The sequence below is a fragment of the Gavialis gangeticus genome, unplaced genomic scaffold (assembly GCF_001723915.1).
Source record: "Gavialis gangeticus isolate Ggan-Ray unplaced genomic scaffold, GavGan_comp1, whole genome shotgun sequence".
NCBI lineage: Eukaryota > Metazoa > Chordata > Crocodylia > Gavialidae > Gavialis > Gavialis gangeticus.
Window position 1 is genome coordinate 51,191,934 of NW_017729032.1, and position 13,795 is coordinate 51,205,728.

Consider the following 13,795-nt stretch of genomic DNA (forward strand, 5'->3'; position numbering starts at 1 on the left):
GATCTTGTGGCCTGTTACAAACTGGTCAGGGGGGATCAGAAGGCATTGGGGGAGTCCCTGTTCCCCCGAGCACAGCCAGGAGTGACCAGGAACAACGGTCACAAGTTAGCAGAGGGTAGATTTAGGTTAGACATCAGAAGGCGCTATTTCACGGTCAGGGCGGCTAGGGTCTGGAGCCAACTTCCAAGGGAGGTGGTGCAGGCTCCTACCCTGGGGGTTTTTAAGAAGAGGTTAGATGAACACCTTGCTGGGGTCGTTTGACCCCAGTACTGTTTCCTGCCATGGCAGGGGGTCGGAGTGGATGATCTTCTCAGGTCCCTTCTGACCCTAGAAACTATGAAACTTATGTTTTTATGATCATTAAAGAGTGAGGTGAATATAATTATTTGTAGCAACTATTAGTCTTGCACAAACTTCATTCTGTGACTCTAATTTCACTATTGATTCTCTAAGCCGGGGGTGCTTAAGCTTTAACCTGCAGTTCTGTGTCATCTGGACCTTAGGGCTTCCCAAGGGCCTAAAAATTTGGTGGTGGAGCAGTGGTGGTACTTCTCTGCTGCCAAATCTCGGACCTGTGATGATCCCCAAGTCCTGTGCATTGAATCCAGCATCTGATCCTAGCATGCAGGTCTGGACAGGGACAGCAATGAGCCCTAGGACCCAAATAAGGTGCAGGGGGGACTGGATGGTATGGTTCCAGGCCCCAGGGTGTGATCGGGCCCACAGACAAGCCACATGCCACTCATCTGGCCTGTGAGTGAACACTGCTGCTCTAAGCAATTGTAGAAAAGTATTCTTACAAATTACTGATATGAAGGAGGAGGAGAAATTAATTTTAAATATATATACTGTATTTACTTAATTCTAAGATGAGGTATCCCCTCATTTAATGCGGGGGGAGGGAAGACCCTTGTCTTAAAATCAAGTACAAGAGTAGCGGTGGGGCAGGCAGCTGCTGTGGCTTGGGCTCTGGCCCCTACCCAGAGTTGGGGCTGTAGCTGCAGCTGTTGCCTGCCCCCCTTCTCCCTCTTCCTCACTGCCTCTGCACCCCAACTTTTCTCCCCTCCCCCTCATGCAGTCTCTGCTCCCCTGCTTGTCCCTCTTCCTCTCCTCCTTAGTTTTGCTCTGTGTTAGCAGGCTGCATCTGTATTGCTGCATGAGGCACAGAGTATGTCCCCAGCTGGGCTTCATAGCAGTGGTCTGCAGCCTGCACAGCTGCTGCAGGGGCTGGTCTGGGGCTGTGCACCATGCCTCAGATCAGAACAGGGACAGAGCCTGCTGCGTGGAGGAAGGGTAACAGTGGGGGAAGGGGGAAGCAGAAGTTGAGGGAGAATTGGGAGAGGAAGGGAGCAGAGGAATGTGGGAGACAGGGAGATTGAACTGGGGTGGGGCAGGAGGGGGAGCAGAGGTGGAGGCTGAAGGAGGGGCAGGCACAAGCAGCTTGCCGTCTGTTTGACATCCCCATACTACCTGCCCCTTGCAGTGGTGGTGGGGGGTTAATTAAATATAACTCTCTAATAATTAGATTTTGCTCATGGAAAATTGTAACATTTATATATTTTCCATGTATAGAATTTAATTTTGGGAGGGTCATCTTAAATTCAAGGTTGTCTTAGATTTGAGTAAATCTTGTACTAAAAGAAAAAAGCAAAACATTAATGGTATCCTCCATTTGTGTTTGTAGTTTTATGGCTGCCTAAAACTATTTAGACAGTCTTAGAAGCAGAAGTCTTACACTGTGTGAAAGAATAGAGGATGGGGGATAATGATAACGGGGACCAATCACAATCAGTTAGAGACTGAATTCAGGAAGATATTTTTGTTTCTTAATTTACTGAGATTTGACTCTGAAATCTAGCTAAATTATCAATGCACGTATAGCCTGAACAAAAAACTAGTTATTTAACTAACATCTATATCTAATCTAGCCTAATGAGAAATGTAGTGACTCTGCACTTGATATTTGAAAGTGTGAAATGTCTGTCTTTTAGTCGTGTTTCTAAAATAATTAACCAGGCTTTAGGTATTTAAACATGTTAAAGCTGCATAAATATTTCATTTTAATTATAATGTGGTTTATTTTTTTTCTTTCAGAATATCTTAAAGTAAGGTCACATGACCCAGAAGAAGCCATTAGGCATGATGTTATTGTATCCATAGTGACTGCTGCTAAAAAAGATCTTTTGCTTGTCAATGATCATCTACTTAATTTTGTAAGAGAGAGGACACTAGACAAACGGGTGAGATGTACAATAGTACTAGTAGTGGTTAATTATAACAAGTTTAATTTCAAATATCATATTTGATATCCTTTCTTATAGGAAAAGCATGCTTTGTCAAGAAGCTAATATAAGTATTTATGTGTGAACAGTTTATAAAAACTAAAAAATGTGTAAAGAATTGTTGAAGTTGAATAAGAATTCCAAATGATGACGATATTTTTGTATTATTGTAAAATATAACAACGAAGTAAAATAGAATAAAAGGATACTTTTCATTGCCTGATGGCTGAAAATATATGGTGACACTGATGTGTGTTTCTCAGAGAACTAGGGAAAACACTACCTCCTTTCAGTTTTTGCAGCATACAGGCAACCCCTGCTTAGCGCTTGTAATTGGTTTGTGAAAAAAAGTATGTTAAGCAAAACAAGAATTAAGTGAAACCGAAAGTTTTTGACTATCCGAAATGGTGACCACAAGTGTTTTTAATGACCCAAGATGGCGACTGCAAGTGTTAAAACACACTGAGTGCTAAGTAGAATCGGGTATCAATATAAAATGAGCGTTGAAGTGAAATAGCATTAAGCAGGGGTTGCCTGTATTCACTTAGTTTTTTCCCTCCTGTCCTTGAATGTTCGTACATGAGTGCGGAGGCCACTCCAATGCACTGTAATTACAGCGTGGTGGAGCAGATTCGATTAATCAAGTTTGCTGGAGCGTGGTAATTGCCAAACTCCAGCAGCCTTCCGCGTCTTGTGTATCGGTGTCCCCATGCTTCAGAATAGCAGTGGGGGCACTTGAACTAAAGCCATTAAATGAGCTTTAGTGCAAGTGCCCCCACTGCCATTTTGAAGCACGGGGGTGCTGATGCATGAGAAGCTGCAGCGCTTTAATTAGAATGGCTCTTGGAGCTGCTCTAATTAAAGCGTGGCACTCTCCTCCCCCCCCCCCCACATGTGTAACAGTGCCCCTTGAGCATTAAAGAGTGGGTGCTCATTTGAGGTCTCAGGGGGTCTGCCTGGCTGGGTGCAGGGAGGAGCCGCTTCAGTCCTGGGGTTGAGGCAAGTCTTGAGAGAGGGGTGCAGGTGGTTCCAGCTCCACAGTTCGCATCTTGTGTGGGGGTGGGTAATGCTCCACGCTGATGCTGCTCAGGTGAGTGGAGCCCCGGGGTTCCCTGCCACTGAACCCTGCCGACTGCACCTGGTGCCCTGGGGACACGGCTGGGCAGCCAAGCAGTTGTTGTGACAAAGATGGACTGCGGAGTTTTTATAGCGTACTGTGGGGGGGTGGGATTGGAAAGAAGAAGGTTGAGAACCTCTGTTATAGAGTGTGCTCATATACCCTATATCACTTACAGTAAGGATTCTAAAGGCAAACTTAACAATCGCCATTTTAGCCTTCTCTGATTTTAATTTTATTTTATTTGATGGCATGTTTTCCCCTGTTGCAGACAAAATAATGGTAGGCATACAATATAGATCTCAGGAAAAAATACTTTGGTAGTAGAAATATGATTGTTTCAGTTCCAGAGGATTTGTCATTTGCTATGTAGCTGGTTTTATTTGCCTTATAGCTATGGATGATATTGAAAGTGTTGGTAGCAGCTAATAGAATAATAAATATAAACATTTCTCCATGTAGTAAACGTAATGAAATTCAGTAAAGTGGGTTTTTTGTGTTGTTTTTTTTAGTTAATGTTTTCCCAATTAAAATTGCCATTTCAGTTTTGAAGAGAATGAAAGAACAGGAATTACTAATCTAAAATTTATGTTAGAGCAACTTTTATGTTTTAAAAATACAATTTTTTTTTTTTAGTGGAGAGTGAGAAAAGAAGCTATGATGGGACTTGCTCAAATATACAAGAAATATTCGTTACAGTCAGAAGCAGGGAAAGAAGCTGCAAAACAGATTTCATGGATCAAGGACAAACTACTACATATATATTACCAAAACAGTATTGATGATCGGTAGGTCAGTTTTACTAAATTTTGAAAATTAGAGGCCTTTATATTCAAATTAATTAACCTGAATAAGTACCTTGTGACCGACAAATACAAAAAGAAAATTTCATAGTTCTATTATCTAGTAAATTGTAGATCAACGTAGGTTAAAATGGATGGAACCAAGTTGTGCTTTGTTTGATTTTAAAACCCAGAAATATTCATGAAAGCTGTGGGCTTGATAGGATTACGTCCAGAGTACTTTTATGGATTTCAATATTGCTTCAGTAGAAGAGAATTGGTCTCAACTACTATTTTTGGTCTCACATGCTTATCTCTAATTACTCTACAGAAAGTTACTTCCCTCATTGAATTTATTCAGTTTATATATTGCATCTGTTTATAAACCTGTAGACCCAAATGATTTATGGAAATGTTTAAAAATATGCAGTATTGCAGGGCTGTCCAACTCAGAGCAGCTGAGGTTGTGGGCATAGGCTGCATTGACTTCCCAGGACTCGCACTGCATGAGCCCCCCACTGCCACTTCCCTGTGACCCTCCAGCTTTGCTGCCACTCACACATGGTGGTTCTGTTCCTGCCTGTTGTGTGAGCAGCCCAAGCCCCCCACCCAACTTTCCCTTGCTAGTGCTACCCACTGCAGTGTGGGGCAGCAAGCTCACCTGGCTTCCTGCTGTGCTGTTTTGCCTCAAAGACTCCAGCTGCTGCTGCCATAGCAGTTGGAACAATGAGGGGGCAGCACTGACCAGATGGGAGCCAGGGGCCTGTGTGTTAACCCCTCCCAGGCTGGATGTGGCCTGTAGGCCTCCAGCTGGACAGACCTGCCCATATAGTCAAAAAAACATGGTGACTGAGTTCTTAAGTTTTCTTCCTTCAGATGCATGAGTTTGAGCTTTGTCTGAAGGCTTGATGCCAGTCAATCCAGCTGCAAATAGGTACTTAATTATTAGGGATAGAGAATTAATTGCAGTTGGACATAATGCAGCTACATTGCTCCCTTGTGTGCCATTATTTATAGAAACCAGCATGTTTTATCCATGTTAGTCAAAAGAAAAAAATGTTCTAGAATCATGACTGCATCCTAACCACAAGGCATCCTGACAGCATGGCTGAATCCTGAAAATTGCAGTTTTAACCCTTTTGTAGCCACTGCTGAATCAGCAGCAAGTTTTGGCTGCTCAGCAAACGTATTGTTGATATGGCAGTGGCTGTGAAAGGATTAAACCTATGAGCTGAAGACTGCATCTTGCCCCTCCCTCTCTGATTGGGGAAAAGCAGAGCTCTGGCAGCATGGTTATGCTTCAATTCAAGTACAGAAACAAGCTTCTTCACTCAAGATATGCATCCCAGTTTTGGAGGGATGATTTTTGGGGAGAGGGTGTGTGGTATGTGAATAAATATGGTATTTTTGAGAGCATTCCTCTTGTTGGGCTAAATTAACGAAGCTCTTATACTCTCTTCTCATGATTAACCTAGTACATCTTGTCTACATGTACAATTTTAATGCATATTTGTTGACTCTGGGTGACCAGAATTGCACATGTGATTTCAGGAGAGGCCTAGCTATTGCATGCCTCTCTAATAAAAAAAAAAAAAAAAAAAAAAAAAACAAAAAAAAAAACCAAAAAAAAAAAACAAAAAAAAAAACCAAAAAAAAAAAACAAAAAAAAAAACCAAAAAAAAAAAACAAAAAAAAAAACCAAAAAAAAAAAACAAAAAAAAAAACCAAAAAAAAAAAACAAAAAAAAAAACCAAAAAAAAAAAAAAAAAAACCAAAACAAAAAAACAAAAAAACTTAAACCAACATCTTAGGATTGCATTTGCCTCTTTCATTTATTTAGAGGAGGAAAAAATGGTCATTGATTTGAAGGATGGGATTGAGTGCACATTTAGCAAATTTGCAGGTGGCGCGAAGTTGAGTGGGAGTTACAGTACTCTGGAGGGTAGGGTTAGGATCAGAAATGACCTGCAGAAATTGTCCAAAGTCAATCACCATCAAGTGCAGTCCTGCACTAGGGATGGAATAATGGCGTGCACATTTACAGACTGGGGAATGATTTGCTAGACCACAGTATTGGAGAGAGACCTGGGGGTTCCAGTGGGCTATCATCTAATATGAGATGACTGTGTACTCTTTCCAACAAAAGCCATGAACATCCTGGGTTATATTAATAGGAGTATCACTTGCAAATCGTGGGAAGCAATTCTTCAGATCTAGTTGGCATTTGTGTGGCTTCACCTGGAGTACTGAGTACAGCTTGGGCCCCGCACTTCAAGACTCATGCGGACAGATTGCAGAGAGTCTGGCAGAGACCAACCGAAATGACTAGACGTCTGGGAAACATGACTTATGAGGAAAGACTGAGAGGGCTAGGTTTATTTAGTCTGAAGAAGAAAAGACTAAGGGAGAATTTGACAAGTCTGAAACACCTGAAGGGCAAGCATGCAGAGGTTGGAGATTTCCTTTTCTCTGTGATTGTATGGGATAGAACTAGGAGCAATAGCTTAAAGCTGCAACAGAAGAAATTTGGGTTGGAGACTAGGAGGAACGTTCTGACTATGAGGGTTGTCAAGCATTGGAACAGGCTGCCTAAGGAAGCTGTAGATTCTCCATCTCTTGAAATTTTCAGATGCTTGATTTTGAGATGGTTTAGTCAGGGATGATCCTGCCTTGAGCAGGGCACTGGACTAGATGACTTCATGAGGTCATTTCCAGCCCTACAAATGATGGCTGCTTACAGATGTTTAAAAAAAATGGTTTACCAGAAGTAGCAGCATGTTAGTTTGACCCAGCTCCGAAGTGTCTGTAGATCGGGTGCTTCAGTGGGGCTTTTTGGTGCTTTTATCTAAACCGGATTCAATCAGCTATTAGATAAAAGCACCAAAAAAGTCCCACTAAAGCACCTGATCTATACAGACATTGAATGAGCTGGGTCCAACTAACACTATACCACTCCTGGGCATGTACCGTGCTCAGTGTGGGAGCATGCTGAGTTTTTAAAAGAAAGCGCCATTTTTTTGTTTTGTTTTTTAATGTCTGTAAGCAGTTTATCATCCTATGGCTACATAACATTTGCAGTTTATAAGCATCCTATGATCAAATTAAGTCATACATGTCCTTCTCAAGTCATTTCCAACTACTAAGTTTCCTTGCAACTTATAGTAACTCATTTTTCAATGCTGTGTGCATGGCCTGGCGTTTTATACTATAGAATTTTACCCCTTTTCTATAAACCCTAGTCATCGGGATCAACCAGACAGTCTTGCACAGTAGCCTAGTCTTTTGTGTTGATGTTGCCTTTCTAGCTTTGTAACATCAGCAGTTTTCATTAGTACAAGCCTGGGGTTTTTCTGCTAAGGTAATTAATGAAAATATTAAACATCAGCCCAAAGCCTGATCCTTGAGCAACTTTTCTAGTTACCTTCCTTCAGCCTTAATTCCTTGCTTCTGAGTTAAGATAATCTTCAAGTACTTACATTTGCATAATCTTTTGTGTGGTATTGTGTTAATAGAGTAATTTTTTAGTTCTGCTGCAGTACTCAAGTTCAGCTTGAGATCATGAATTCCTAACCAGGGCCTGATTTTATGTTCAAACTCACAATAGCTGAGTAGTTTGGGGAATTTTTTTGGATAAATTTATAGTAATTTACCTGTAAGTGCACCTTGCTGTTTTATAGCTAAAGTTCTTTCTGAATGTTGTTTTTCAGATTGCTTGTTGAACGCATCTTTGCGCAGTATATGGTCCCACACAATTTGGAAACAAATGAACGAATGAAATGTTTGTATTACCTTTATGCAACACTGGACTCAAATGCTGTGAAGTATGTTTTCAGATAATATTTTTAAGCTTTATAGTTACTTAAAAGAATTTTAAATATAGTGATCCTAACAAACCTGAATAGGTGTCTGCTGACTGGGGAGTCGGCACTGAACTGGGAAGGAGGTTTGGGTTTCTGTAGTCTCTTCTGCCTCTGAATTTTGTGGCTTTAGGCAAGTCAGTTAATCTTTGAGTTTTGCTTTTTGTAAGATGATATTTCTTTTTAAGAAACTATTAATAGAAAGTGTAACCACTGTATTCCATTAGTTTTTTGCAAAAAGTATATCTAGATCAGTTCATAGTGGAAAAATCTTGTCATACTGTATCAGTTAAGATAGCATTCACTTGGGGCTTAGGGGAAAAATCAGGATACATACTAACAACAGAACAAAACCTTGTCACAGTAGTAGAAGAAATATATTCTGCTTCTAAATGAAACTCCCCATAGCCTCTGGGAAGGAGGAAGTACCACAGGCTTTTAGAAGGGTTTTGGTCCTTGTTTTATAGTTGGCAGATTGTTCCCTAGTGTTCTACTTCTGCTGCCTCTTCCTTCCCCCCCTGCCTCTGGTTCCTCAAAGGGGAGAGAGTGGCAAAAGTTGTCTTTGTTCATCCCTACAACATTCACTTTGGCTGTAGCTGTCTTATAAACTGGAGTTCTTAGGTCTTATGATTTTTATAGCTTTTTCAAGAGAAGCATAAATTTCACATGATTAATAGTAGTTTTACTGCTGTCTCCAGCGTTCAGAATTTGACCCAGTCTTGTTAAATTCACTCTGCTCCTAGTTGTCAATGTGGCGAGTCTGCAGCCTCTGGAAAAATAGCACTGTATTTACTTGACTATAAGATGACCCTGATTGTAAGATGACTCCCTTAATAATTAGATTTTATATATGTAACATTGATAAATGTGTTATAGTTTTCCAGGTATAGGCTCTAATGATTGGAGGTTTGGCTTGAATTTGTCCCTGGCTCACTGCTACAGCAGGGAAAATAAATATGGGGGTCAGGCAGCACCTTTTCCCTCTGCCCCTCCCCCCAATTTTTCCCTTGCAGCCCCTTTACCCCCTCCATATGATCAGATCCTGCTCTCCTGGATCACATGGAAATGAGCAAATTTGAAAACAACTGACCTTGAAATAAACATAGCTGTAGTAATTTGCATATAGTATCCATAGACTTGGTTCATCCAGAATTGATGCAGCTTACCTCTTTTGAAACCGGCTGCAATTTTTAGCTTGGGTACTCCATAAAAACACTTTTAAGCAGCATTTCTGTTATGTACTTTATGTATAGTACAAACTGTGTCTTACAAATCCAAATTCAAAAGGCTGATTTACCCTGTAGTCATTTGGGCTGTGCCTCAGCAGAGTCAATAGTATTTCAAGCCATGATGACCCCACAGCTCAGCACTACTCAGCATGATCCAGTTCTACCTCATACAGGGTGGGGCCACATTAATCATATGTGACAGGCTGAGAGAGGGGACAACAGAGGGATTCTTGGTAAACTATTTGGGGACCCATTTGGTGATGTTTGCCAGACATGTGAGGCTGGTGAAGAAACAGGAATTATTGGAAATGGGAAAGAAAGGCACAGCTCAGCTGTGGGAGTGAAGAGGAAGTAAAAATGTATGCAGTAGTGGCTCACCATGACCTAAAAATTGTTGGTGCAGGGGGGACTGTGCCTAATGGGTGCTACTGCTATGCATTTTGTTCAGAGGGGCTGCACTAACCTGTCTTTGTAGTAGGTTTCCATCAGCATTTTTGGTACCAGGGGAGGATGGCTTAGCTTTCTCCTGCCTCTCCAAGTGCTGGTCTGGTGTTGCAGTACTGCTAGGTTGATGCAGCTGACCCTTTTTTTTTTTAGGGGCTACACTCACCCCCAATATGAGCCTGTGTTTTACAGTCATGCTCAGTGTTGGCTGCATTTAATCAGCTTCATAGCCTGACTGCCCTCTGCCCGCTCCCTCCCAGACCCTGCAGGCTGGAAGTCTGCCAGTCTGCAGGGGGCTCATCACAAAACTGCAAAATCTGTGGGCTTCTCTGGTAAAATGAGAAATCTGCGTTTGCCTCCTGTAAAAGGTGAAATCTGCAGTTTACTCTGTTTTCCTGTGGGAAACGGAAAACATGGATCTCTGTTAATGAGGTTTCCTTGTATGCGAATGTCAGATGAGCAACCTTTTTCCCGTGCTGAATGAGGGGCAGGGGGAAAATTGCCTTGTATTCAAGTAAATACTGTTCTTTATTTGTTTATATCTGGATCACCTTTGGCAGTGTGTGTTTTGTTTTGTTTTGTTTTGTTTTGTTTTGTTTTGTTTTGTTTAACCATTCTGAGGGGTACATATTTTTTTTTAAACGAATGCTTTGAAATGCTGCAGAAGTTGATGCTTCTATATTTGCCACATTGTCTTCTGGTTAGTGTTGCAGTGCTATAATATATCTTTAGATTAATCAAGAGCAATTTTTAGGTAGCTAAGTTAGGATTACAGTAAAATAATTCTCTGTGGTTTAAGTTGAAATGTTTTGACATGCATCTTAAAACTTGGCCTGAAAATAAGTTAAGACTTTAAGAACAAAAGCTCCCTACCTCCCCCCAGTAGTTACTTGGGGCAAGAACAAGAGAAAAACTTGTATTCTGCAACTGCTGTTGTTGTTCTATAGTATAGCAGTTGCGTATTTCAAAACCTGTATCTAAATATATTTAGAAGTTGAAAAGAACAAACTTTCTTTAACTCGGAGCTGGAAGACATTTTATGGATTATGGTTTTCCGGTGGGAGAACTTATTAAAAAATATAGATTAGCCCTTGCAAAGGTTTGAATTTTTTAACTTTTGTAATGTGCCTAAGATTCTCCTTAAAAATTGCACAATCTGAAATTGTTAATCTTGTAAATAAGATTAGTAAAGAAGATAATTGCATTTTACCAGTGAACTATTGTGTTTTGTAATGTACTTTGGAATGTGATTGGGATAGATGAGCTCTTTATAGTTCACACATGTAACTTTCACTGTGTCAGTGAAAGTAATAGGAAATTCACTTCAATCCAATACCAATGAAAGCTTTTTTTGTTTTTGTTTTTTTAAATTAAAAACTGAACATTTAAATGCCTTACTTTTCTATTAGGAAACATTTTAAATCTATGTCTAGGTGTGCAGTGAAACTTAAGGTGCTGATTGCCTTTCAGGTTCTGAAGTCAACTGTAGTTGAAGGCTTTTTATGTGTTACAGGTTAATAATATGTTACCTAGTAGCATTTGTTAACTGCTTTTTTTTCGCTTCAGAGCATTGAATGAAATGTGGAAATGTCAAAATCTGCTACGACACCAGGTTAAGGACTTGGTTGACTTAATTAAACAGCCCAAAGTAAGTTTGATCTTTGAGTTACTTTTGTGTGTATAGACTCTGATTTACTAACCGAACAAACTTAGGTTTAGTTCTAGAACAGTAGTTTTCAAACTTGCTAAAGTCACGGAACCTTTTTCATATACAATTTAATATATAACTTCTGTCTCAGCACCCCTACTCTATTCTGAAGGCTAATGTGAAGCCAGGCAATCTGGTCTGCCAAGGGTGGCACGTGGCCACCCGCCCTGCTCCATCATTACCCCCCTTCTCTTTTCAGACCCCCTGATGACCTCTTGCAGAACCCCAGGGGTCCACAGAACACAGTTTGAAAACCACTGATCTCAAACAATTACCATTGACTGACATTTCTCATTCTTAGCAAGAGAAATGAAGTGTTTTTGGAAGCTAAATAAAATCCATTTGCTGGCTATCTTTGATACAGCATCATGCATTTCTTTTGGGTGGGGGGGTATTCGCGAGTTAGCGGATAGTTGGTATAAAGAAAGACAAGTTTTGGAATGCAAGGCATTCTTCTCCAGGTATAATTTTGATTTATGACCAAATGTATACAATATTTGCATATAATATATTCCTGTCTTTATAGGTTTATTTTTTCCAATTATTATTGCAAATGTTCATTCAGTTGCAGATGTGAATGCCTGGCATTATCAAAACTAATGTAGAAAAATATGAAAGGAACAGTGACAGAATAAACTATTTTCCTAACTATTAATAATCACTACTTAAATAATGTAATAATAAAATAAATTAAGCTTTTAATGTTTATGTTCTTTTTGCAGTTCATTCAATATAGCAGTTGAACCAAAAGGATTTTATCCATTTCACTTTGATTCTCCAAAATTAGAACTATTCTGCAAAATGTGGTTTTCAAATAATAGAAGAAAATCTTTTTAAGTATGAACAAAACCTAGAATCAGTCCCATCTATTTAATCATAGAATCATAGAAAATTAGGGTTGGAAAGGACTTCAGGAGGTCATCTACTCCAACCCCTGCTCAAAGCAGGACCTTCCCAACTGTATCATCCCAGCCACAGCTATGTTTAGCCAGGTCTTAAAAATCTCCAAGGATAGAGATTCCACAACGTCTCTTTTGTCTTTTGACACCAGGTACAGAGTTTTATATGTTTGGGTAAAAACAGATGTAGGATTTCTTGTTGGATAAATGTTTTTATCTTGGGATCTTACAGAAGAGCAAGGTCATTGTCCCATTTAAGTACTTTAAGTACTTGGTAAGTACTGGGAGAACTTGTGTTTGAATTTTAATTGTCATTCATTCCAGGGACATAGGTTTAAGAGCACCATGCTGCTCTGAAGGCCCAAAACATAATTAACTGTTTCTCTAGTTTTTCAGCTTCTCTTGTATGATTCCGTGATCACTTAATGTGAATGCCATAATAAATTTCCTAGAAAGAAAGAGTGCCTTGATCTCATTTTGTGAGGAAACTTAGGAGTTGGGTGATTCCATATCTTAGGATAGGTGTGAAGAGGGCTTTCAAGCAATAAATGTCTATTGTTTCAAATAACAGACCTATCAACTTGCCTGATTTGAAAGAAGAGCAGCAACCAGATGTCCCACGTTTTTGGTTTGAGCAAATATCTCTGCTCCAGTAGGATGGAAGATTTAAGGAAATTGTAGCTCTGGAGAGATTCAAATAGACATAAAGCAAATGCTCATGGTGGTAGACAAACCACGCGACTTAGGTTGTAACATGCATCTCTGGTTGGGTTTCAGTTCTCTTTATTGCTGAGGTTTGCAGCCTAGGAATGTTCCAGGATCATCTGCTGCACTTGGATCTTCAGGTGGCAGCAGTGGCTAGGAATGCCTTTCACCAGCTCTGTCTGGAGACAAGGCTGCATCTGCTTCTTTCAGATTCAGATCTGGCCACCATCATCCATGTCTTTGTATCTTTCAGGCTAGACTACTGTAATGTGCTCTAAGTAGGACTGCCCTTAAAGTATTTGGAAGTTGCAGATGATGCAAATGATGATAGCCTTCTGACAAGGGTGGGTTGCCAGGAGCACATAAGTCCAATGCTCCAGTCTACACTGGTTCCTTACAGGTTTTTGGGCACGTTTCAGGGTGCTGGTTTTGTCAACTAAGACCCTAAATGGTTTGAGCTATACTCAGCTCTGGAACCTTCATCTTCTTCAGATTTCTTCTGGTTTAATGTATGTTAAAAGAAGTTAAAAAAAAATTTACCTGTAGCCTTAACTCTTACAATGCTGGCATGGGTCTGGGCATATTGGTAGGCAAATAGAAGAATATAAGATTCTTCAGCCCTCTTCCCATAGCTCCCGGCCAAGTCAAATGCAAAATTAAGAAACTTACTCTGGCTAATTAGAGGATGAAAGGCATTTCCTTTTAAAATTACACCGGTTTACATGGACGGTTTCAAAATAGTTTCATAGTTTCTAGGGTCGGAAGGGACCTG

At 40.2% G+C, this 13,795-nt stretch overlaps 1 protein-coding gene across 3 annotated transcripts in view; it reads left to right on the forward strand.

Moving 5' to 3' along the window:
- The window catches only part of PDS5B (PDS5 cohesin associated factor B), a 174,768-nt gene that overhangs the window by 80,584 nt on the left and 80,389 nt on the right, over positions 1-13,795 (forward strand). For all 3 annotated transcript variants that reach the window (XM_019524557.1, XM_019524559.1, XM_019524558.1), the window contains exons 10-13: positions 2,095-2,240; positions 4,036-4,187; positions 7,889-8,002; positions 11,278-11,359. In XM_019524557.1, coding sequence (XP_019380102.1) covers positions 2,095-2,240; positions 4,036-4,187; positions 7,889-8,002; positions 11,278-11,359 — 494 coding nt within the window. The remainder of the gene's footprint in view (positions 1-2,094; positions 2,241-4,035; positions 4,188-7,888; positions 8,003-11,277; positions 11,360-13,795) is intronic.